Below are 27,649 nucleotides of genomic sequence, written 5' to 3' on the forward strand. Positions count from 1 at the left end.
CATCATTTTCTCGAGAGAGGCAACTCAGAAGATGAAATTGAAGTCTTTGCAGTTGTCAGAGTAAACATGGGGGACAAACCTGCTGGCTGCATTGCCCATGTTGCCATCAGGGAAACCACTAACTTGTCCCAGTTTGCAACCATGGTTGATGAGTGCAGGGTTTTGATGACTGATAATTACGTGGACAACATTCTAACATTCCACAACAACATCGAGGAACTAGAGGAAATAACCAAAGGAGTTGAGAAAATCCTGACAGCCGGAGGCTTCTATCTTAAGCCGTGGATACTGTTTGGCCAAAGTGGGTGGGCTACCGCCTCAACCGAACATATCAGTGCAATACGTCAGCTAAAACCCTTGTTCTACCCAACCGAATGGAAGACAAAGAAAGCAAAACTGGAACTGGACAAACTTTGTGTGATGACCGCCATAAATTTCTCAAAAGGGAGAGGAAAGGTGAAGACGGAACCCAACTTGCGCGAAGATGAAGTCAGAAGCAACTCTCCAAAACATTTGACTCGCTCATTATTACTTAGCCAGATTGCTGGATTTTATGACCCAATTGGTCTTGCCACACCTGCAAAACAAAAGGATGTGATGCTTGTGAGAGAAACATACCAGGAAATGAATAGCAAAAGCCCCGGTAAGGACACATGGGATACTCCACTTTCACCAAGTCTCCGGGAGGCGTCCATCAATCTATTCTAAGAATATGTGAGACTTGCCCAGATCAGGTTCAAGAGAAGCCTCACACCTACAGGAGCCCTTGGGCTGCCATTAGAAACCAATTTCTCCGATGGAAGTGAGGCTTCCTATGGAGCCGTGCTCTACCTCCGATGGAAGACACATGATGGAGTTGTAATCAGGTTGGTAGAATCTAAAGCAAAACTTCTTCCTCTGGATGTGATTAAAGCAGAAGTATGTGACGCTGTTTGCGCAATACGTTTGAAACTGCACTTGAAGAAGCACTGACGCATCAAAGTTGCATGCTGGGTACACTTTGTGGGCAGCCAAACTATCTTGGCAACAATCCAAAAAGAGAGTTATGGATACCAAACTTTTTTTGCAAACTGTATCGGAGAGATCCAGAAAGATGGCTCGGTGGATGAGTGGCGATGGATTGAGGGTAAACTCAACATTTCAGACATTATCACAAGAGGATCTTCTCCTGAAGAGCTCGACGAAAATTCAGAATGGCAGGAAGGTCTGGGGTTTCTGGGTTTGCCTGAAACAGAGTGGCCTGTGAAGGTAGCAAGCGATATTATGGTCAGTTTTGACTTTAAACCCGCCTTGTGGTTGTATAAGATGACAAAAATGGACTCTTGCTTTGTGGTGGCAGAGTTCAAAGGTGGACCGAAGAAGGGAAAGCTGTCCCATTAATTCCATTCCATTCATGGATAGCAATCTTACTTGCCTGAGAAGCTCATGAGACAAATCATGTGGGGTTGCTGCCACTTTATTGCACACCAGAAAAAAAGGCCTGGGTGGTACAAGAAAGTCGTCAAGAAAGTGATAAATGGAAGCATTACTTGCAAGAAATGAAGCGCGCAACTGTGCCAGCAAGTGATGAACACCCTTCCACTAGTGCATACCAGCCGAGCAAGTGCCTTTAAATACACTACTCTGGACCTTTTTGGCCCCTTTGAGGTCAGAGATGCTGTGAGAAATAAGAACGAAATAAAAGGTCTGGGGAATTGTATATTGCTGCATGGCTTCTCAAGCTGTCCGGAAGCGAGAACTTGGGATAACTGGTATGTGCAGCGTTTGCTTCACTTAACAGCTGTTGAACCTGAAGGAAATTCATATTTTTCTAATACAATATATCTATAAAATAGTGTGTACATGGAACTGTGTTATTCTAATAAAGATTGAGACGACGTAATGTCAGTATAAAGCAGATATAGTCTTGGCCCAGGAGAAATAAAGACAAGTCGGCACCTCCAAAAGGAACAGATGGCATCCCCCGACCAACATTCCACCAAGGGGAAAAGGCTAGGTGTGGCCTTCAAGAGAAGATATCAGTCAGGGTTTATAGTGCACAGACTTCCTCCGGCTTCAAAGAATGGCCGGCAGAACAAAGACTTTTGAAGACACCATCCCCACGCAAACAGACCCACACGCACGCACACACCGACACGCACGCATGCACACACACACTTGCATTCCACAGTGGGACTACATACCCCAAAAGGGTATAAGAACTGAATGTTGAAGGTGAAACGTTGCCATTTTCTGCTCCGACCTGTGGCAGGACTGGCCCGAGGCCTCGCGTACTTTCCCACTCTGTCTGGATTAAATCAATTGTTTCACTATGTTGTGGTATGGGCGATCTTTCAACAAAAACAAACACGCTAGGAACTAGTTTAAGGCAAGAAGCTTTTTCTAGATTCCTTCAGTTGGTGACCCCGACGTGATTCTTGGAAGATCAGGTTGAAAGGACAGAGGATTGGGCAGAGATTTTGCTGGACTTTGGTCTCCCTGGTGCACCAAAAGAAGGGTAAGCAGAAACCTGTTGTATATCCGAATTCTGCTGGATTGAGTATTCTAAATTTTGGGAGACTGAAGATATGGTGAAGTCTCTGTAAGTATTTTATTTGGTGTTTAGTTTAACCGTGGTAACAAAGGACACGGCGCGATTAAATCAACCGTGGTAACAGTTAGAGGGCACGGATCGGTGTTTAGTTTAACTGTGGTAACGAAGGACACGGCCCAATTAATTAAACCGTGGTAACAGTTAGAGGGCACGGATCGGTGTTTAGTTGAGCAAAAAGGATTGTGTCTCGTCGTAGCTGACGCTGCCCCGGACACGGGGGGGCATTGCAACATTTCCGTATACGTTGGGGATTTTGGGACCCTCAAAAACAGACAGGGACTAAATTGATGAGTATGCCACCAGTGAATTCGGAGGAAGAAAGGGATGCACAACGTTGTAAATTTGGTTGTGAAAGTTATGGTGGAAGATGGCATAAAACGATGGATGAGTTATGGAGGGACCTCGAAAGTCAGTTGTTGGCATGTGTGGAAAAGAAGAAGCAAAAAGTTAAACAAGCTGAGTGGAAAAAAGTGTGGGTGAAATGGAAGGAGGACAAAAAAGTTAATAGAGATAAATGTACAAATGCACATTTGGCTAATAATTTTCAAATGGCAGAAAGGGAAGTCATTGCAGTGGAAAAAGAGTTGAGGGAGAAGATGGAGGAAAGTGGATGGATAAAGAGGAGAAATATAACCAGAGAAATAAAGGAGTATGATAAGTTGCGCCGCAATTTGCACGAACTGTATTTGATGATGACTGCTGTGTCTGCTGGTCAGGAAGAAAAAGAGGGTCACTTTGACCCACCATTGGGGGTGCAAAACAGGGCAGGACCGCTGCACCCCCCCGAGCACACTGAGCCATCCCAAACCGCATCTAATGGTCAAAGAGTAGCTTTGCAAGCTTCAGTTTACGAACTGGGTGGGGAAGGAATTTTTGTAGGGACTGCCAATACTGAAAGGACTGACGACTAAAACTTGTTGTAGAGGACTAAGTGGGGGGAAATCGACAGGGAAGCGTGGTGACTGACCAGATGACCCGCCAACACAAAGACATACAACTTGACTGAGCAGTTAGACAGGCGAACTGTGGACAATGTGCATCCCAAGGTGGTTGTCCTTAGAGGACAAATTAAGAGCCGGTATGGTAAAAGATCGCACGCAGCAGCAGCATGGGGTGGACACAGACATTGAGACAGGGAAGGGTGAGAACCCATTGTTTGATTTCACACTCCCCCTCCAACTGACTCCTCACCGCTTGCCACATACATGCGACGTGCGCACTCAACAGAGGATGACTGGAGAAGCCAAGCAACAAATAACAACTGTTTGACCCCTAATTATGAAAAGAGTCAGATCAGACCACGATCTGGATTTCAAACTAGACCATCTGATAGATATACCCGACCAATGAGAAATTACCCCATGATACCAGCCCCTCATGGGTTAGGCTCCCTGCATTACTGGGCGGCGCCGAGCCCTGGATCCAAGCTTTCAAGAGACACACTGATGGTATGAATTTGGCTTGCGGCGACATGGTAAGATTAATCCAGGCATGTTGTTCCTCAGTTCACCAATCTGATGAAGTCCAGAGGCGTTCCGGCCTTAATATGGTTGAACCCAATTGGTTTTTTTGCTCCTTTCACCAAGCGACTGTTTGCTGTGCTCCAGGACCTCTTTCCTTCTTCCGTGTCAGCAGTACCAAAACTTCCAGATTTCAAACCCATCATGGATCCCGCTGCACACCTCAATGCCTGCCAGAACATGTTGACAGATAAGACCATCTTGTGACAAGCCGCTTTGCGTGATTTGTAGACATGTGCATCTAGACACACTTTCCATGGAGGTCAGGGAGAAGCTTTCTGAAGACCCTGATCTGCTGGAAGGTAATGAGGGTTATTTTAATCAACAGGTGACTCACCATGTAAAATTATATGTTCACAGGCAAAACAAATTTGATGAGGGAGTGAAAGGAATGCAGGAACAGCTTCTGAGACTTCAATTAGCACAAGCGCGGAAAAAGCAAAGGACACAAAGGCCAAAAAGGGGGTGGCAGATCAACGAATGTGGATGGTTGAGGGACGGCCAGCGAGAGGCAGAGGGGCGTGTCGTGGAAGGGGGAACACCAACGGAGGTCAAGGCGGCTCTCGCCAGGCTCCAAATAGAGACTGCTTCAGGTGTGACGATATGGACCATTGGTGGAGACAGTGCACGTTTCCTTGGCCAGAACAAAGCCAGCACCAGGGCCCTCCTCCCCAGAGGGGAGACCGAGAAAGACAACCTCCACGAGGCAAGGACTTGGGCAGTGTGGCCCTGCACCCTGGCGACAGCAACAACTGAGCAAGCCACACCAGCAGGCGGTCATCAGCCACCTCTATGCAGATGACGATGACTGGGCCAAAGATGGGTTTTGTTGGTCTTCCCACAACTCTACCTGTCTCCACACCACAAAATGACTTCTATTGCTGGACAAACTCTCACCCACCGCTTGGTGTTGACTGAAAATCAAACACCTATTCATCGCATGTGGCAAGACCTCTGAACAAAGACACAAGCAGCCATCTACCGCAGCTCAGAAGGACTGACGGATCACGTCCAGAGAGGCGTGTTCTTCACTTGTCACCCCAGCCCACAGATGGCCAGGACCATGACATGAACTAAAAGAGAGAGGGAGTGTCTACTTGACTTTCCTGCGGTGGAAACCCTGAATCGACTTGTTCTCCTCCTGCCTCAGCCGACTCTCTCCATCTCACACTGTTGTATGTCTGCAACAAAGATTTAATTAATTAGGAAGCATTTCAAACAATTAAAGGGGATGAGTGGAACTTGAGTAGCCACCAAATTTTGTGGAGAGACGAGGCATTGCAACGCACACATCACTGACAGATAAGCAATCTCAATTGTTCATGATAGGTGAGTCATTCACACCACACATGGCTGTAGGAGCAGGCTGGGAGGCATGTGAACTGGGACCCATGGTGTGGTAATGCCAATTGACCAGTGATTGGACACATAGTGAAATTTCCTTGGTAATATATTCCCAGAGCACTGAATGTTTTTGTATTCAGGTTGGCGCGGTGGATCCCGGGTTGCTGGAGTGTGTCACACTCTCTCGATTTCACGGCAGGGAGCTCACGGACTACGAGGATGCCGCTCCGCTTTTGGACAAGTTGCCGGACTAGTTGTGGTCCAGGGGCCCCGCTGACATACATTTTTGCCACCCCGTTCTTCCGGTACCATTCAAAGTGACACATCATCATTTTGGCGTGCTCCAATGCACATGCGAACCTAAGTCGGCAGGTCGCATTACTAACACTCTTTAGGGACTGTGGGAGGTCGGAGTCCTTGAGTTATCGGACTCCTCCTTCAACACTCCCATTCTCCCAGTTTTTAAAGCGGATTGTGTAAATTATCATATGGCATATGACCTTCGGAAGATTAACAAAATTACTGAAAACCCCTTGCATTCTTGTGCCGCAATCAAACATCGCTGTTTGAGCGGGTTGAGCCCGACAATGCAATGGTTCACTGTGATTGATTTGGCTAATACATTTTTCTGCCTGCTACTGGCAAAAGAGTACAGAGAATATTTTGCTTTCAGATTTAATGGCTGTATATTACAATACACACGCGTCTCCCAAGGTGGGAGGCTAAGCCCCGGGATTTTCGAAATAAATTTTTGCGTGATGTGCGACAAACGGAAGAGGTACCGAGGGCATTATTTGATTCAATATGTTGACAACTTATTAATTGGTGAGGTGGCTTAAATCTGCTTAGCAACTACTCCTTTATATCTTACTCGACTTGGTGAATTGGGGTTCAAAGTGTCACAGAACAGGTTACAGTGATGCCGACGACAAGTGCAATTTTTGACATGACTAAATTGAGATGACGACCCGAGACTTTAAAGCCAGACAAGACTTTCGTGGTGTCCTCTCTGAGGGGATAGGGACACCTTCACCGACGGCTGTTGCTGGAGGAAAACTTTGGGACCCTGCATGCCAACGCCGCGGGTGTGGAGGCCCCTGACCCGGAGGAACCGACCTCAGACTTCCAGACCGTTTCGACGATCAGCGACTTCCGGCGGTGGAATTAAAGGCCATGTGGGTAGCCCTTGAATTGGCAGAACGGTAAAAGGTGACAACTTTTTTCTGATTTGACTTGTGTACTTGGTTGCCTGTATATGGACCTTTCCGCCTGGCAGAGTCAAGTGTTTGTTACAGCTATCAGGGATCTAGTGGCTCACATGGACTTGGTTGGACAATATGAAGAACAGACCAGCAGAGGTGGCAGTCAGTGGCACGGGGAAAACCTAATCTACCGACGCAGAGGCTAAAGCAGCTATGAGTCACCAGTCTGAGGTGTCGGGACTTGGCGTTTAAAGAGGTAAAAGTGAGTGGAGCGTGACGTGGTTACGTATGGAGAACAGATGAGGCTTTGGTTCAGCCCGCCGAGAGGGCCAAGACGTGTGGTGCTGCCACTTGGCGACTGCATGGTTGTGTCTTGGACGACACCCATGGAGTGACCCACAAAATTAATGTGTCCATATTGTCTAGACTCCGTCACTGGTGGCACCCTGATCTGCTCGCTAAAGGTTTTAGTTAAAGAATTAGGTATGATTTGTCATGAAGGAGAAAAATTGTCGTATAAATAAAATGGGGTGTATGGAATGTTAGACTTGGAGTGTGGGCCCCACGACTAAAACAAAATTACACCAAACAGAAACCGGCCGGTGCCCAATAATGTAGTGGACTATACTGACATGTTGGTCTAAGTCCAGGGCAAAAGGTACCTTTTTAGTTATTTTTTAGTTATTGTCAAGACTTTTTCAGGATCCCCAAAGGCCTACCCCTGTGCTGAAGAGGATGCGCTGTCTTTGATCAAAGCTGTTATCAATCGGCTCACAGGTTCCCGCGGATCGTTAGATCTAACAGCGGTTCACATTTCACTACAACCTCATTGGCTACGGTTGAGGAAATGATGGGCCCCAAACATAAATTTGGGCAAATGTGGCATTCACAATCACAGGCCCATGTGGAGCGCGTGAATACAAGTCAAACAACGCCTCACATATACAGTGGGGCAAATAAGTATTTAGTCAACCACTAATTGTGCAAGTTCTCCAACTTGGAAAGATTAGAGAGGCCTTAAATTGTCAACATAGGTAAGCCTCAACCATGAGAGACAGAATGTGGAAAGAAAAAAAAAACAAAGTCACATTGTTTGATTTTTAAAGAATTTGTTTGCAAATCGTGGTGGAAAATAAGTATATAGTCACCAACAAACAAGCAAGATTCATGGCTGTGAAAGAGGGCTAACTTCTTCTAATGAGGTCTAACAAGGTCTAATGATGCTTCACTCGTTACCGGTATTAATGGCACCTGTTTTAACTCATTATCGGTATAAAGGACACCTGTCCACAACCAGTCAGTCAAGTCAAGTCAGTCACACTCCAAACTCCACTATGGCCAAGACAAAAGAGCTGTCGAAGGACACCAGAAACAAAATTGTAGACCTGCACCAGTCTGGGAAGACTGAATCTGCAATAGGTAAAACGCTTGGTGTAAAAAAATCAACTGTGGGAGCAATTATTAGAAAATGGAAGACATACAAGACCACTGATAATCTCCCTCGATCTGGGGCTCCACGCAAGATCTCACCCCGTGGCGTCAAAATGAAAAGAAGAACGGTGAGCAAAAATCCCAGAGCCACACGGGGGGACCTAGTGAGTGACCTACAGAGCTTGTTACGAGTGGGGTCACTCAGGGGTCTTGCTCTCTGTTGTGTTTCTTTTTCCCTGTGTTTCCTGCCATCTTTTGTTTAGGTGTGCCCCAGCAGTGCACGAATTGGTCGGCTCCAGGAAGGCCCACGATTGGCTGCTGCTGATTGGAGGTCGCACACCTGCCATATATTAAGAGGAGACGGCAGACAACCTTCGTTCCTCCTTCGCTTCCAACCAGCCACGCATTTGTACCAAATGTCTTGAAACCGAGCAGTAGGGGTGAATCGCCGTTTTTGTTGTACATTTTCTTTCCTCCTATTTTTGGAGCTAGGGAGGTAAGCTTATTGTCTTTTGGTTGTTTTGTTTGCTAGGTTAGTTTGGTTATTGCAGAGATTGTTTTGTTTGTTGTTTTGGCCTTGGTTCACCCTGAGTTAATTGCTCCACTCTTTTAGTAACCCTTTTGTAATGTAAATAAATGTATCTTTTGTTTTCCAAACCTTTGGGTTATCGGCCGGCTGCTTGGGAGTTGGGGAAGGCGGGGCCCATTACTCATGTTATGTCCTAGACCCTAGACTGGGACGTAACAGTATATCAACTCATAGATTTCCCACTTATTGTGTAAATTGAGGAGAGATCATTATTAAGTCCATATTTTGTTTGGTGCTGGCCTTTTTTGTACGGGGACGTAACAGGGACCACAGTAACAAAGGCTACTATCAGTAACACAATGCGCCGCCAGGGACTCAAATCCTGCACTGCCAGACGTGTCCCCCTGCTGAAGCCAGTACACGTCCAGGCCCGTCTGCAGTTCGCTAGAGAGCATTTGGATGATCCAGAAGAGGACTGGGAGAATGTGTTATGGTCAGATGAAACCAAAATGGAACTTTTTGGTAGAAATGCAGGTTCTCGTGTTTGGAGGAGAAAGAATACGGAATTGCATCCCAAGAACACAATACCCACTGTGACGCATGGGGGTGGAAACATCATGCTTTGGGGCTGTTTTTCTGCAAAGGGACCAGGACGGTTGATCTGTGTAAAGGGTAGAATGAATGGGGCCATGTATCGAGAGATTTTGAGTGAAAATCTCCTTCCATCAGCGAGGGCATTGAAGATGAGACGTGGCTGGGTCTTTCAGCATGACAATGATCCCAAACACACAGCCAGGGCAACAAAGGAGTGGCTTCGTAAGAAGCATTTTAAGGTCCTGGAGTGGCCTAGCTAGTCTCCAGATCTCAACCCTATAGAAAATCTGTGGAGGGAGTTCAAAGTCTATGTTGCCCAACGACAGCCCCATCACTGCTCTTGAGGAGATCTGCATGGAGGAATGGGCCAAAATACCAGCAACAGTGTGTGAAAAGCTTGTGAAGAGTTACAGAAAAGGTTTGGCCTCCATTATTGCCAACAAAGGGTACATAACAAAGTATTGAGATGAACTTTTGGTATTGACCAAATACTTATTTTCCACCACAATTTGCAAATAAATTCTTTAAAAATCAAACAATGTGACTTCCTGTTTTTTTTCCACATTCTGTCTCTCATGGTTGAGGTTTACCCATGTTGACAATTTCAGGCCTCTCTCATCTTTCCAAGTTGGAGAACTTGCACAATTAGTGGTTGACTAAATACTTATTTGCCCCACTGTAGGTGCGCTCAGACAGGACTGAATTGGCTCCAAGCCCTGCCGTTGGCGTTGTTTTCCATCAGACAATCTGTAAATCACCAGAAAGGGTTCACACCTTTTGGACTCCTGACTGGCCGTCTGATGCCGGGTCCATCCTTGGGTTTGCTCCACCCAGACCTGGATCCCTAAAGGGTATAGACCAGGCATGTCCAAACCCGGTCCTCGAGGGCCGCCTATATTGCATGTTTTTGATGTTTCCGTCATCCAATGCAGCTAATTCAAATGATCAGGTTTGTTGTCAGGCTTCCGCTGAGCTTGCTGATGAGCTGATCATTTGAATCAGGTGTGTTAGGAGGACAGAAACCTCCAAAACATGCCGGATAGGCGGCCCTCGAGGACTGGGTTTGGACATGCCTGGTATAGACCCTACTGGGAGCAGCTGTCGTCACTGGTCTCTTCTCTTTGCATTGTGCATTTGCCAGTGTGGGAGGGGGGCACATGCGCCGGAACTTTCATTGGTTGGTGCATGGACCTCTTACGAGGTTCAGCTGGGCTCAACGGGGTACAGGTGGTACCACGTGTCAAAGACATGTCCTGCCCCCTTTGAGAATTATTTTTTTATGGATTATTTTTATTTTTTGCTGTTCTGTTTTTATATGTTCTTCTCTCATTTTCTTTTTCCGTTCATTCTTTATTCCTGAAGACTGCTTTGTGGGGTTGTTTATGTATTTTTTGAGGGTGTTCAATTGTTTGTTTAACAATTTAACAAAAGGGGGTACGCTGTCCAGGGATATTATGGAGTAGTGTTCCTGCAATTGAATTATGTTCATGTAACGTTTTCAGTGCTTCTCTGCATTTTGTGTTTGGTGCTTCAACATGAGTGTTTTACAGCCTTCCTAAAGCCACTGGTGGTCCTGGCTCCCCCGGAGCCGACGTGCGATTGCAGGCTTTGATGTAGGAGGTGCAGCGGATGGGGTGCAGCGGACGACCCCACCAATTTAGATGCAATCGGCATCCCCCGCAGGTCCCAACAAAGCTTGCAGCTAGATAACAGCAGGGTTTGAAAGTATATTGGTTGAAACCACACCCAATGGAATGCAAAGTTGATCAATCTTCATCATGACCAAATTTAGCCTCTTGTGTAAGCAATGTCTGTTAAGTTGAAACCTATGTCCAGGGTGGACAACGACCTCTTCCATTCTGTCATGTCATCGTTTTGGGCGGATGGAAGGGCTTTGTTGTCACTTGGGGAACCACCGTTTTGATAGTTTTGGGTGAGCTGTCGCAGGGTGGTTGTTGTATTGTTTCTTGCTTCAGCCGTTTGTTCTCAGGATCATGCACGTGGCTTTCGGGGACAGGAACCCGATTGGGCGTGTCGTCTCGTGTCGCTGGATCCTGACTCAATTCATGTGGAGGCAGCTGGCTGTCCTCCTGGCTATGGCACTGTTGCCATGTGGATATATCCTTTTGGTGTGTGACCTAATAATTAGAGATCAATTGGGGGATTGAAGGAAATTCATATTTTTCAAATTCAATATATCTATAAAATAGTGTGTACATGGAACTGTGTTATTCTAATAAAGATTGAGACGACGTAATGTCAGTATAAAGCAGATATAGTCTTGGCCCAGGAGAAATAAAGACAAGTCGGCACCTCCAAAAGGAACAGATGACATCCCCCGACCAACATTCCACCAAGGGGCAAAAGGCTAGGTGTGGCCTTCAAGAGAAGATATCAGTCAGGGTTTATGGTGCTCAGACTTCCTCCCGCTTCAAAGAATGGCCGGCAGAACAAAGACTTTTGAAGACACCATCCCCACGCACGCACACACGCACACACCGACACGCACGCACGTGCACGCACGCACGCACGTGCACGCACGCACACACACACACACACACACACACACACACACACACACACACACACACACACACACACACATGAATTCCACACTGGGACTACATGCCCGAAAAGGGTATAAGAACTGAATGTTGAAGGTGAAACGTTGCCATTTTCTGCTCCGACCTGTGGCAGGACTGGCCCGAGGCCTCATGTACTTTTTCCCACTCTGTCTGGATTAAATCAATTGTTTCACTATGTTGTGGTATGGGTGATCTTTCAACAAAAATGAACACGCTAGGAACTAGTTTAAGGCAAGAAGCTTTTTCTAGATTCCTTCAAACCGTAGTTACTGTGCTAAGCTAACGATAGTGCAGCATTGTCAGCACAATATTTAGCACGGACTCGGCCACTTGATTGCGACATTGAAACTTTTATTTTTTGGCAGGCTAGGATTGCCGCAAAGCGAGGGACACGCAGTGTAAAAAAAAAAAAGAATAAAGGTGCTGTCGGTGAAAATATTGGCTCTGTCACATCTCAGAAAAGTGAAAGTTCTCAGCAATGCACTTCTTTCCAGATCTACCCTAAAGTGCACAGCAAGCTTGCTCCACTCCCCTCCCCTCTCCTTGTGCGACGAAAAAGTGGACAAAAAGTACAACAGTGACAGAAAGCCCCGCGAATGAGCGCAGCGATGCGAATTTTCGCGTTCGGTGTGCCCGTAGCATAATTCCAGTTCATACGTTTGTGCTTGATCTTTGTTTTTTTGGCGCCGCCTCTGGCCGCTGTTGATACTACATACATAGTGAGAAGGATGATGTGGTTTTTAGAGCAGCCAACACCCTCCCCCCCAGTCCGGCGTTGGCCGGTCGATGGTGATCATAAGGTTGGGGACCACTGGTTTAGATAACCACCCTTCTGAAAGTTTTCTTCAAGTATATGCCCGGTTCACTGCTCTGAGGGGGCACCCTAAAAAGTTATGGTCTGACAGGGGCACCAACTTTGTGGGTGCCAGAGATGCTCTCAGGAAGTTACACAGGCACCTGGCTTGTTTACAAAAGGTGTCTGTAGAGGACATGGCTGCCAGAAATGGAACAGAGTGGCAGAGTGACTTCCACCCTGCTGATGCTCCGCATAGAAACGGGCCAGCAGAGGCAGCTGTCAAGCTTATCAAAAGAGCCATCAGCGCTCTGTGGCACAACTGGCCTCTACACCTGGGGGGAGTTCCATACTCTTCTATATTCTGCAGCCAATTTGACCAACAAACGACCTATTGATGCCAGAGCACAAGAGCAAGAAGAAATAGTGGAATACCTAACCCCTGATTCTCTTATTCTTGACCACACTGGACAAGGAGGAGACTTACATGGGAGTGACTTGGAAACCCGTCCATGGCGAAGACTGAGAGCTGTTCTCACTGGTGTTTTGGAAAAGGTGGAGTGAACTAGCAGGACCTAACTAGTTTATCCGACACAAGTGGCACAGAACAGAGAAAAACATCAAAGTTGTTGGTTTAGCAGACCAAAATGCTCTAAGGGAACAGTTACGGCTCGGGCGTGTTGTTGTAACATATCCAGACAAGAAAGGAGTTATCTGAGACGCAGACATAAGAACTTGCATGAGTCATCCTGCTCCCACTGTATCCAGAGCCCAGGAAAAGCGTTCACATGTACCCGCGACAATCACCATCCACAGAAATGTACGGAGGCTGGTAGTCTTAATCCCTATTGAGGACCAACACGAAGTCAATTGGTCAAGATCTACTGGAATAATGCTAAATCCTCAACATGGTTACTCAAAGACTTAATGATTTTCTGGGGCTTCTGATTTAGCTCGCGAGTTACCCTGTGAGGCAACTGAGTGCTTTAAGGGTAAACCTACACTCAGTAGGAGAAAAGGTGGTGGAGCCTACCTCCTTAGATTAGAGCGTCCAAGATGTGGACAACTGTGTGGGGCATTTCAAAACATTGTGCCCTCCTTGATTCGTTGATCAGTCGGCCAAGTGGGAGGTGTAAAGATATTTGGATTATTGACTGAAGAAACAATCATTTCTCAAAGTGCTTTGTGTAAAAAAAAAAAAAATTAAAAAAAGCGTGACGATGTGTGCGCATGCGCGTGGTGAAGGATACAAGTGACAGGTATTCTGTCATTTGTCATCTGTCATTTGTCACTTGCTGTCACTGAGCCATCAAGCAGGGGCACACAGCTCGTTGGAAGGTGACGATAAGAAAGCTTTTATTAATTACTCGATGCAAGCTAATGGCACTCAAATACGCGATTGGCCGTTTAGTACCGCATTTGTTATTTTACACAATTGCAGCACGAGTGTCTGTGAATTGTTTGTTTTTGCCACAAGGACCATTGAGCTTATTTGCGTTAGATTAGTTGGACTATACAGTGGGCCCCCGTGTTATGAACTTAATCCGTTCAACGGCTACGCTCGTAACTCGAATTGCTTGTATGACGGGCAATTCAAACCAATGTTAATTAGTGAATGCGTGCAACGCGTGCAAAAACCTTAGGTAAAAACATCACGACTTTATACATATATTAAAAATTAGTAACATAATCTACTGTACAGTTAAATTAAATACCATAAATATACAAAGGAAAATTGACATTTACCTTTGGGGCGACGTGACTTGAGCTGGGTGGAGGTGGGGGGGAGCAGACACCAACCCGCAGAATTTATTGATTTATTTTCTTAAACAAGAACTTTTCTCAAACTAGAACATATCACCAGCGATTTCCTTCTCTTTAATACATAATAGAAGAAGCCTCTCCATTTTGTTGTCGAGTGAGGTCCGTTCCCCGGCAAGGAAAGTCTTGCCCTTAGAAGATTGCCGAGCGGTTACGGCCATACTCACGAGCAAGGTTAACTATGCGTGCGCCTCCTTCATATTTTTTTATTATCTCCTGCTTGGTTTCTATCGTCATCATCCTCTTACTTCTTCCTTTACCGCCACTTGCAATTTTAGTAGCTATGTTGAACAGATAAAGTTTGCAAAGTCTTCACAACATTCTTTCCTTCCGTTTTTCACTCATTTTCTCTCCTTCCTTCCATCCCGACCAGCTGTGCCATCAAGCTAGATAAAGGCGTTCGGCCAATAGAATATCGGCATTTCTGTGATTGACGTGACGCCGGCCAATAGCATATCCACATCTCCGTAAGACAGGGACTGTGACCTTAATCGACCAATAGCATATCGGCATCTCCGTGACTGACACCGTGACTGAGACAATGACTGTGACATTGTAAGAGCAATAGCGTTCAGCGTTACCGTGACAAGCGTGAACATTTGATTTCGTTGATGCAGCAAAGCGAAAATAATTGTACGAACGCATTGACCGGCATGTCGGATTGTTCGTAAGACAAAAGGTTTGTGCGTAAGGGGGGACAAAAAACGCCGCGGTCCACGCTTGTAAATCGAAAAGTTCGTAAGAGAGGGAGTTCGTAAACCGGGGGCCCACTGTACTTGTATACATAGATATTTTATTAGTTTATTGAATGCGGTGTTAATGTGACATTGCTTTGATTTCCCCCTCCATTCAGGTTTATGACCTGTGTGTCTTTGTTATCAAAAAAAATAAAGTTATGTCCCCCGTGTGCTCCCTGGCTCGCCCTTTCGGAGGGCAAACAAAAATATCCGAACAATAATAATAAACTAAAATAAATAAATAGAATTAAAAAAATTTTTAAAAAATCACCCAAGACAAACCAAAAGAAATACAAACCAATGACAAAAATGAAGCCTACTTGGAACCAAGCATGTTATTTACTTAAGCAGATTTTAATCAATTAGTTGTCCAAATGACATTTTCGGTAATTTCAAACCTAATTCATTCCAATTTTTCCAAGCTTTTTTTTAATAGATTCTTCACCTCTCCCCAGTGTGCATGCTCGCCAGGAGTTGTTTACGGTATTGAGGGCACGGTAGTCTTTTTCAGCCGCATCAAGTATTTGTACCGGCGAACTTCCATAAGCAATAGTTCGTCTGCAATGTTTTCCGCACACTAAAGGAATTCGGCAAGGTACGAAAATCTAGCCCGAGAGGACACCGCACGGAGGGGCTGAATTGCCAAAATGACGTCATTTGACGCGGGGAACGGTGCGGCGCTCGCAAAAACCAAGCCTTGCTGCTGCAGGATTTACTCGCTTGCTATTTCTTGAGCTTAATGAAGTCTTAACGTTGCGTTTGCCTGCTGGTGGTAGGATGACAAAGTGCTTGATTTGACATGTTTTTAAATGTTAATATCGCCCAGGATCATCTAATTAATCTTGGCAGCCAATATCGTGATCGCAATTCAAATTTGATTAATTATGCAGCCCTAATCTCTGCTGAGCAAGAATGTGGACAGTATGCATTTCAGATCATGAAACCATGGCTTCGAAACCCAGCACAAAAACTGACATCCCCAACTTATGCTAGCAAACGTTGTTACTGTGAAAGTAGTTGCACTTTAACTGTGCAAAATGGGGTTCCATCAGTGACAAACCAAAACTTTTTAGTACATATTCTATTTCTATTTGTTCTATTTACTTTAACTAGAACTCACACCGGTATATAAGCTGCAGCTGCAAAAAATGAGCAAAATAACATTTTTTGGCAGAGGATAGGCAGCACTGGAATATAATCCACAGGGCATAACATAAAATATTTATGCAGAAAGATAGAATTTGTGCAGTTTTTCAGACAGTAACTCCCCAAATAAGAGATGCGCCTGTGTATACTGTATATACGATGCACCAACATTTTGGGAACAAGGTAAAAACTGTCAGAAAACTCCTCTTTGTAAATTCGTAAAATGTTCTTGTGTTTATATCCGTAATTTATATATTTGTTGCCGGTTGTGAGCAGTCACATTCAATACGCTCAAAGTAATTTTTTTTTAATTTTTCTTTGTGAGACAGCTCAAGTTTTATTTGCCATTAATACCCAATGTTGCGCACCATTCGGGTTCCAAGTTTATGATTGTGTAGCGCCTCTGTTGTCAGGCAGGTTCAAGGAAGCTACTGGGCAAGTTCAAGGTTCGGCGGAATATACATATATTTATATTTTACTGGGGTTACATCCTCCCATCCTGTCCTAATGTATGCCCTCGTACATTAGTACACAACTTCTACTCTTGGTTGTCCAGGAGTAGTTAAAGCATCGACGACCGCCATGGTGAGCCCTTGAAACAAAGACTGAACTGTATTAATTAATGGGTTGCCCAATTCATGGTAAGTCAGTCTCTCAACACGTTTCCTGTGTCTAGTTGATCATCTAAGGCAGGGGTGTCCAAACGTTTTGAAAAGGGGGCCAGATTTGGTGTGTTAAAAATGTAGGGTGGCCAACCTTGGCGGGTGTTCTTTACATATAACAGCAATTAATTTAAATACATTTCATCGAACCATTCTGTGTTTCGCATTTGTTTTTTTATTTTAATTTCAGCTATCTTAAGCATGTATTTTGGTTCATTTGAAACATGCGTATCAAAATTGAATTGACATTAAATATTGAAATTGAATATTCACTTAACTTCACTTTTTTAACACTAACTTTTTTGTAACAGTTGAACAGAAGTAATTGTACTCTTGGGTGCAAATTACATTTGAAACAAAAAAAAACATCTCACCATGGCAATTCAATGTTTATAGAATTTTTAAACACAATAACAGAGAAATGAACAATAGTCATATCAACAAGTGCAGGACACATTTAAAATATGACATTAGTAACTATAAATGTTGATTGGATATTTAAATGGTTATTATTCTGGAGTGAAAACTTTAAAAAAAACGTTTGCAGACTTATCATAAATGAAAATGACTTGTCCGATGAGTGTGATGGGTGAAACTGAGATCTGGAGTGAAGGACAAAGGCCAGGTGTGGCTCTATGGCAGTAGTATGGATGCGCACGATGTCTTGTAAGTGAGAGTCAGATAGCCGTGTCCTCACACGGCTCCTATTTAAGTTCATAAACGAGAATGTCTTCTCACACAAATACGTCGAACCGAACAAGCTTAGCATGTTCTTACCAAATGCTCGAATCTCTCGGTAACTTGTCCTTATCCAGCTGTCAGTATTAGTTGGCAATATAAAGGTGCTGGTGCTGACCGCAGCTCACTGCGTCTCACTGCAGCTCAACTTTCCTCCTTTTGTTGATTGTCACCATTTTAGAAAATTAGGGGCTCAGTCAATGACTCATATACTAATTTGCTGTTCCTAATTGAGCCTATACTGTAGATGGGAGCATTTAGCACACACAGGTAACAGCGCTGCTGCCCAATGCATTAAATCTCCATGCGGGCCAGATGTTATTGATTTTATGTGAGCCGGATGGAAATTGACCACGGGCTGCATTTGGCCCCCGGGCCAGACTTTGGACATGTCTGGTCTAAGGCTATCACCGGTATCGGTATTGTTGGAATCGGTAGTTGTGTTTCGGGATCGGTGTGTCTCAGGAGGCACAGTAGCCAAAGTCGCTTCCTTAACTTCTCCTTGGTCAGGCAAAGTGTCAGTCAGTGTTGACTCACTGGGGTCGCATCCAGAAGATAGTGTCATGTTTGGTGGATTTGTCACAGCAGGGGTTGCTGTGTTTTGATCCAGTAGGGCACAGGTGTCAAACTCAAGGCCCGGGGGCCAAATCCGGCCCGCCACGTCATTTTATGTGGCCCGTGAAAGCAAATCATGTAAGTTTCCATGACCCTTGCTAATCTCTGTTCCAAAACTTTAGCTTGTCGTGTATAATGAAAAATAAGGTTGAGATTTTTTTGGTTTGTTCTGTTACAGTAATGTAAACAATAAATGAACAAACTAGGCTGCTTTACTTCTGATTTGAAAACAACTAAGCCATCAATTTGTTGTGTACAGTAATAATACTATGAGACAATTTAAAATCGACTTGGTTTCCTCAACATATCGGCCCAATGAAGGAAGTTCTCGCTACAAAATGGCCCGCGACAAAAATGAGTTTGACACCTCTGCGGTAGGGTTTCACCTGCCGTCCCTATCACAGGTAGGTTCTCATCCTCGGTTGTCAAAAAAAGGTTTTCAGTCATTTCCGGAGGGCTTTTGAATTTTTGAATTTGAATTTTTTGGTGGTTCTTTCTCTATGATGACTGGAAGAAAATTGCACGGCAACAGCAAGTCACGATAGAGGGTTCTTAGAGGACTTTCTTTGCACTCAGGTCGAACAACATAAACAGGGATATCATTTGACTGTGTTACCACAAATATATACATCTGACTCCCATCTGTCAGCTAATTTATTTCCCTCTGAGATGGACACTTCTGACAAGAACTCTATCGCTTTTCTCAAGTGTTGAATTAACATTTTTTCTGTCTAATCTGTTCTTTTTTCATTCTGCAGTCTTCTTTGCCATTTCCGTTGTGATATTGTAGCTTGACTCAAGGTATGACTTAAGATCACGTACATACTGTGAGTGGGAAACTGACAAGAGGTCAACTGGCAATCCAAAGGCTAGCTCCACTGGCAGTCTAGGTTGTCGGCCGAAGTTCATATGGGTCAAATCCAATTACTTATTTTTTTGTACAATTATAGGCATGTACCAAGGGACGGACATGATCATGCCAGTGAGTCTTTTTGCAGTTTTCTAATGTGACAACCATGTTGAGGACATTTCTATTAAATCGTTCGACTGGATTCCCTCTTGGGTGATATTGTGTCGTTCGGACCTTTTGAATTCCAGCAGTTTGGTAAAGTTATTTTATGGTGTGAGCCTAAAGTCTGGACCTTGTTCACTATGCAGTTTCTCCGGAAATCCATACTGTGAAATGAAATTTTCCCGTAAGCACTTGGCAACTGTATGGGCTTTTTGGTTTGTAGTCGGAATTGCAAGTGCATACTTGGTGAAATGATCTGTGATCACTAATATATTTTTTGTGTTGCTTGAATCTGTCTCTAGAGAGAGAAAATCATTATATATATATATATATATATATATATATATATATATATATATATATATATATATATAGTAAAAATGAATTTAAAATAAATTGACTAATTGAAATAGATTTTTTTTTTTAAATTATTCTCCATATTCTGTTCTTTTTGTGTCATATTATATCCATTTGGTTACGCTCCTTCTAGTGTTGTTGGAGAATTTAGCCAATTCGAATTCAGTTAACTTGTGTCGCCAGGCTATTTGTAAACTGCCTGCTCCCGGGGGCACTAGGCCATTCGCTTCAACGGTTGGGGGCCTCTGCGCAAGCACAGATGGATATGTGAGTGTGATGCCCACTAAAGCGTCATCACATTAGTGTGATTGTTTTACAGTGGGCCCCCGGTTTACGAACTCCCCCTCTTACGAACTTTTTGACTTACGAGCGTGGACCGCGGCGTTTTTTGTCCCCCTCTTACGTACAAACCTTTCGTCATACGAACAATCAGACATGCTGGTCAATATGTTCGTACAATTATTTTCGCTTTGCTGCATCAACGAAATTAAATGATCACGCTTGTAACGGCAACGCTGAACGCTATTGCTCTTACAATGTCACAGTCACTATCTCAGTCACGGTGTCAGTCACGGAGTCAGTCACGGAGATGCCGATATGCTATTGGTCGATTAAGGTCACAGTCCCGGTCTCACTCACGGAGATGCGGATATACTATTGGCCGGCGTCACGTCAATCACAAAAATGCCGATATGCTTGGCCGAACGCCTTCATCTAGCTCAGTGTTTCCCAACCTTTTGATCACCGCGTCACATTTAAAGCCTTGAGGGTGCTGTCCGCGGCACAGTCAATGCCGTAAATGTATACAGCGAACCGGGGGGATAATTTCCCGCGGCACAACTGACAATATCTGTGCCGCGGCGCACACGGCGGTTGAAAAACATGGATCTAGCTTGATGGCACAGCTGGTCGGTGTGTTGTGAAGACTTTGCAAACTTTATCTGTTAGACGTGGCTGCTAAAATTGCTAGTGGCAGCAAAGGAAGAAGTAAGAGGATGGTGACAATAGAAACGAAGTAGGAGATAATAAAAAAAATATGAAGGAGGCGCACGCATAGTTAACCTTGCTCGTGAGTATGGCCGTAACCGCTCGGCAATCTTCTAAGGGCAAGACTTTCCTTGCCGGGGGACGGACCTCGGTCGACAACAAAATGGAGAGGCTTCTTCTATTATGGATTAAAGACAAGGAAATCGCCGGTGATATGTTCTAGTTTGAGAAAAGTTCCCGTTTAAGAAAATAAATCAATAAATTCTGCGGGTTGGTCTCTGCTCCCCCCCGCCTCCACCCAGCTCAAATCACGTCGCCCCAAAGGTAAATGTCAATTTTCCTTTGTATATTTATGGTATTTAACTTAACTGTACAGTAGATTATGTTACGAATTTTTAATATATGTATAAAGTCGTGATGTTTTTACCTAAGGTTTTTGCACGCGTTGCATGCATTCACTAATTAACATAGGTTTGGATTGCCCGTCATATGAGCAGTTCGAGTTACGAGCGTAGCCGCTGAACAGATTAAGTTCGTAACACGGGGGCCCACTGTATTTGGTTTCAGTATTGTGAATGTGTCTTTTTATTTGTTCTTTTGAGACCCAGTCTCACTAAATTTCTTGTTTACGTTTACGTTTGTGTGTATTTTGGTGTCGAGTTCATAAGTCAATTTAGCTTGTAGAAAGGAAAGAGTTGGGGTAGCTGTGTTTACTGTGGGCTCGGTAACATGGCGTCTTCCATATGCTGCCGTTGTTCCGTCACGTGTTTGTGACTTTGGGCAATGTTTTGGGTACTGGCTACACCCATCTAAGTATTTCATACACAAAAAATAAATGGTTCAACACCATGGTGCATTTAATGCATTTCCTTGTGATGCTTTTAGTATCTTTATATAAAACAAGTAAAGACCAAAAACGGATTTTTGGAATAGTGTTACAGATAAGTGATGATGACAGAATAGTTCTTGTATTTGAAAGTTTATTGAATAATTGTGAATTTTTCATAACCAATGTGAATAAAGAATTCCCGGAGATTCGGCGAAAACAACAGTGTGCATTTCGCTGTCTCCATTTCTCTAACAGTTGTAACCTGTTTACAGGAAAATATACATATATCTGTTGGTCCAGGGGCGTCCTGGTACCTGCAACATGAGCGGCCCGTATAACTTAATAGACAACTGTAATAACAAATTGAGTCATAAGATCCCATCTAGAGGCCTCACATTGAACATGATGTGAATGGATACTCACTGCAGGAAGGCAGTGCAATGCTCAACAAGCAAGCTACGCGGTGTTGGCTTTGGCTAGAGGCGTAGCGTAGCTACTGTATTAGCTAAGGGCGTGAGCTAACAATGGCAAATAGTTCTGCTGGGAATACCTTTTGGAGCTAAACTGGATTTGCAAACTTCAATTGTTTAACCAAGGCAGCAAGACACCAAAGCACGGCTGGACACGCGCTATGGTGCTTTTAAAACTTCTTGGGAAACCCGAGTGGATATACAGTATTGTACATCTCAGTTTGAAGATAAAGAGAGCTCCTCAATGCGGCAAGGTACTTTTAAAAAACTTTTGGGAACACCCAAGTGGACACACTGTACATCTCAGTGCTAAAAGAAAGAGAGCATGAAGAGGTCAAGTAAAATCAGAAGATATCGAAAAGACTGAGAGAGATTGTGATCGCCGTTTGTTTTGGTGAGTGCAAGCCTTTTCTTTATTTATTGTTTCATATTTAGTAGGTTTGTGTTATTTTATTTCATTCATATTCAATTAATAGTAAAGAAATAAAATGATGGTCTTCTTATAGCCGGGGCGGCATGGCTTAGTGGTAGAGTGGTCGTCTCCCAGCCGAAAGGCCGTGGGTTCGATCCCCCGACCATCAAGACCATGTCTAAGTGTCCTTGAGCAAGACACTGAACCCCCAGTTGCTCCTGATGCTGCGTCATCAGTAGGTAAATGACTAGTTAGTGTAAAGCGCTTTGAGTACCTAAGGTAGAAAAGCGCTATATAAGTGAAAGTCCATTTACCAAAGTCCAAGTCCATAATAAACTGCGATTTGTAATTTGGACTTCATAAAATTTTGTGGATATTTATTTTAAATTATTTTTTTTTTTAGGTTTTGACAGCATCACGTATCATGAGAAGTTCTAATGGCTGATGCGGGTTTATTGACGTTTAAAAGCTGTGTAAAATAGCCTGTGTAGCCCAGTAATGGTGTACATGTGTAAGTCACGGACCGCCACTGATATAAATACATCATATGTGACATTTTACAAGTCACTTTTTTCAAGATCTTGTTCAATTTATACATAATTTTATACTTTTAATATTACATTTTTGACTTTGATATTTATCTTATTGAGCACAGCCATTGCTTCACACCTTTTAGTTCTTTCATAGTTGTTACCATAAATTGCCACCTTGAACAAATATACACATTTGCTTTACCAGTGTATTGGCGCCTGGTGGCAAAAACAAACAAACAACAACAACAACAACAACAACAAAAACTGCAGATAAGCCGCTCTGGACTATGAGCCCCAGGGCTCAGATCATGAGAAAAAAGTTGCACTGACGCTTATCCCAGCTCACTTGGGCCAGGAAGCGGGGGACACCCTGAACTGGTTGCCTCTCAATTGCAGTGGATTATCACTATACATCAGCATAATTTTCTGATTTGTTAAAAAATTGGTTTGTCACAATGCTATTTTCAAACTAAGGGATAGGTTTGGTTCGCAATTTATACTACCATATTTTCCGCACTATAAGGCGCACCTAAAAGCCTTAATTTTTTTTAAAAAGCTGGTGGTGCGCCTGATAATCAGGTGCGCCTTGTATATGGATCAATATTGAGATGGAGATTCGTACATGGGGAATGAACTGATAAAGTAAGCTTTACCTGTTTCTTTTGTGTGTTTACAGTTGAACAAGGTTGGTCATATTCACACTGAGTTATTATACTATTGAGAGTTTGGTTAATATTTGAGTTCTTATTGTTTTTACTATGAGTATTACTATATTGTGATTGAAAAAGTTTTAAAATATGTCATTGATTGAGGGTAAGCCTTTTAATCCGGTGTGCCTTATACATGGAAAAGGTTTAAAAATAAGTCATTAATTGAGGGTGCGCCTTATAGTGCGGAAAATACGGTAATCTACAGGAAAATGGGAAACACTGCTGATGAAAGAGTAAGAATTACTGTGATTAACATTGTGCATAATCTTTAACCTTACTTTGGTGGTTTGAGATCTCTGTGAATTAATGCCTTTGGTTTCATGGCATGCAGATAAGCAACCCCCAGGGCACACTGCAAACACCAGCTCATAGCATGGGAGGCTGTGTAGGGGGCCTGTGGGTCAGCACTGTGCAGGACTGGAAGTAACAAGAGACAGATGTGCATTTCTATAAAAGGTGCTCATGGTGCTTCTGTACATTTACACTGGTAATACAAAAAGCCTACACACCATTGTTAATAGGTCATTTCACAATATGAAAAACTGAGACAAATGAATAATTGCCCATTTTTTTTACAATATCACTTTATCCAGAGGTGCGTGCAAGTGGTACACTAATGCACAGCTGGTACTTATGATGCGTGGTAGACATCATCAACTGATCAGCGTTCGCGTCACATACACAAAAAAACAGTAGCTGACCAAAATACTTGAACTAGTGTACACAGGGCATGGCCCAATATCAGATTCTGACAGTATGATAACTTTGAGCAAAAATATCACGGTATCACAGTGTTAGAATTACACTTATACTTTTTTTTCCCATTGAGCACAATCTATTTTATTTTTAAACAAAATATTGAACTGTTGGTACATTAAGAAATATGGACTGTGATTTTTTTTGTTTTTTTGTTTTAATTATTACTTTATGTATTATTATTATTATTCTTTTTATGTGTGTTTTTTTTTCTTTTGGGTGATATGTTTGCAGAAGGACTCCTACAACTTTTATGGTTCATGTAGCAACTCTTTCCTTATACCATGCTTATACACATCTGTACTATTTGTAGTTTTTGTTAAAATATGGTAAAATCCAATAAAGTTCAAATCACAAAAAAAAGAAATATGGACTGTGTATATTACAAATAAATGAATAAACTTAACATTCTTCTTGGTTTTCAATTGTTATTAGCAAGTCACAGTGCCCCTTTGCCGGTAAGCTATTTTTAGGTCAAAGACCTCCTTCTTAACCTCTATATATGTAAAGAAGGTTTAAAAAAAATATATACATAAAAATCTGTGAGTGCCATTAAATTACAGAGGCGGCCTGTTATGTCAACTCTGCAAGTACAATACTAGTAATACTACCATATCACCGAACCGTTGAACTGTTGAATGTCCACTGGGGGGCACACTAACTAGACTTTGACGAATAATTCTTTAACATTATTTGGTATATTTTCAACATAGCCGTTATCACCTGTAACCCTTAGAATGATACATGAAGTAAGTTTGTTTGACTAGTATGAGCATAAATGTGTGTTTTTGATCAAAAATGAACACTGGAGCGTGTGGTAATCATCAGAACTTCATTTTGATTGTTAAAGCTTCATCCAATCACCTTCCAGAAGTCGGTGACATCATCAAAAAATTAATCGTATTTCTTGGTTTTGACAAACGAACGCATCATGTTTTCCAGCATGAAGCTCAGGTCCGAAGGGATTAAGCATGTGTGCTGAGAAGAAGGGTTGGGAATAATTGACTGTCTCACCATTTGATTTGATTCATATTTAGGGCTCTGAATCAGCCGATTCAAAATTATCTGATTCTAATAAAAATGATTTCTGCTTCAATCTATAGATACGCAAAGAATCATCAGTCTCATTAAGTTTGCTTTGTAAAACAGAATAACACAGGGAAACTGTCTTTTTGTTTTGTTTTACATTCACCAAGTTTTAAAAGGAACGTCAACAACTTTTTTCTACAAAAATAACATGAGGACAACAACAACTCTTTGAAGCAAGCTATGAATTGTATAGCTTTAATGTGCAAAATGAGATGAAAAAGATGGTAGAACAAGATAACACTGTCATTTCACGGGAAATTGCAATACCAAAATATTGTCGAAAAACAGTTGCCCAAATGAAAAATACTCACATTTCTCAGCACATTTGTGGCAAGCAATATTTAAGGTTTGTTCATCTCTGAGCATATCAGGAGCATAATCACGCATAATTGTAACATATTATTTCGTGCAGACAGTATTTTCATTCAATGTGTATATTAATAATATCTGTTCATGAGGAAATTTGAATTTTGCAGCGGCTCTAGAAAATGGAAGGAAGGACGGATGGATGTTTAGAATTTTTTTTTTGGTTTTGAGGACATGCCGCAGTTTTGTGTTGTGCTGAATACGGAGTGTTCGCTTTCTGTTCCGTACGAATGTTAGTTCACGTGCAAGAGGGTGAGGATAGTCGTGCCATCATCGTTGACGGCCTAAAATCTATTCGTATAATCTATTAATAGAAGCTATTTAGTCGGAAGGGGGAAGAAACATTTATCATGGCTTCAAAGTGATTGGGGCCTGTGATAGGGAAGAGCAAATTTTAATGATTACACAATCACTAGAACCGTGACGGCAAAACTCAATGTTTTATTAGCAGAGAGAAAAGTTGTTATTTTCGTGGCCCTGTGGCTTTCTTGCGTCACAAGACTGCAAAACATGACAAAACTGATTTCAATGAGAACTGGGCGGTCGACATTCTTCCACTGTTTGTTTTTGGGAGTCCTGCCGTGCAGGCTTTACTTTCCTGAACAGGCTACATAGTGACGTAATGGCACAGTGCCCCCCCCAACAAAGTAGGGAAGCTGACAGGAAGCATACTTGAATTTTACCTTTAATTAGCGATTAAGTGTCGTTTAAAATACATTTCAATCGTAGTAAATGAGAATTCTTAAGCACATCATTTTTTTGCACAGTCCTACGGAGAATGTATAAAAATAAAAGATAAATGTGAATCTTATTATTTTCTAAGAGGTGGCTTGTTGAATTAACACTGCAAACAACCAATCATCGCAAGATTGAGAAAAAACAAAAACAAACAAAAAAAAGTGCTTGTTGCAGTTATAGACAGTATTAATAATTATTGAAACATTGAATTCGCAGTAAAACATCAACCTGGTTTTCAGCCCATGCCTCGTGTACACATATGCGTTTCACATCATGAAACTGTAACTGAAGCGCAGAACAAACAATGATGTCCCTGCCGATTGGCAATCACTTTGAGGTTAAAGTGAGTTATGAGAGTGTTGCTCACTGCATTACGTTATTGACACATTGTCTAAATTCAAACTGCAGCATTTTCATGCTTCAGTTATCCCTGGTTGCATACGCGTTGGCTTGCTGCCTATTTTGACTGTTTGATACTCCCATACTCTCAAGTATAAACAGTTTCACTATTTCACAGAAATTTCATGGATTAATTCGGGTGACAGCTCACAAAATTACAAAAACGGTAATATGGTTAATTACAAAAACGGATTATTATCTATACACCAAATCTACTAAATGAAATCAGAGACTGTCATTTCTGCCTCATACCGTTATTTTATAATTAGCAGTAAAAAAAACTCAAATTGTGATGATTACATGAGCTCATATCAAAAAATGGGACATTGCTGTCATCAACGGGTGGCTGTGCATCAGTAAAGTTGTTTGCATATTAAACATTTAGTGGAATAGAATTATATACCCCCCGCCCCACTTATCTCTGTTGAGAACTGACAAGCTGACTATACTTGTCAATGGCAGTGAATGAGATAAGAGTCGTGATATTATTTTCAGCTGTTCTAAGGGGGAAAGAAAATTTGCGGTAGGATTGTTTTTGTTTTTTTATTAAAATTGCCCAGCTCTAAATTGTCTTCATAACAGCTCAAGCAACCCAACTGTAAAAAGGATATGTAGAAAATGTTTGAAAGAAAACAACAATCAACCTGTCAGTAGTATGTGTTCGTAAGTTAATTTAGATTT

General features: G+C 42.7%; 1 protein-coding gene across 3 annotated transcripts in view; it reads right to left on the reverse strand.

The window, feature by feature from the left end:
* LOC148413249 (mitogen-activated protein kinase kinase kinase 7-like) overlaps positions 1 to 27,649 on the reverse strand; it is a 78,245-nt gene that overhangs the window by 43,333 nt on the left and 7,263 nt on the right. For all 3 annotated transcript variants that reach the window (XM_088433245.1, XM_088433243.1, XM_088433244.1), the window contains exon 5: positions 23,899 to 24,037. In XM_088433245.1, coding sequence (XP_088289371.1) covers positions 23,899 to 24,037 — 139 coding nt within the window. The remainder of the gene's footprint in view (positions 1 to 23,898; positions 24,038 to 27,649) is intronic.

Source organism: Hippichthys cyanospilos, chromosome 14 (assembly GCF_059441005.1).
Source record: "Hippichthys cyanospilos isolate Australia breed blue-spotted pipefish chromosome 14, RoL_Hcya_1.0, whole genome shotgun sequence".
In the NCBI taxonomy this organism is placed as follows: Eukaryota; Metazoa; Chordata; class Actinopteri; order Syngnathiformes; family Syngnathidae; genus Hippichthys; species Hippichthys cyanospilos.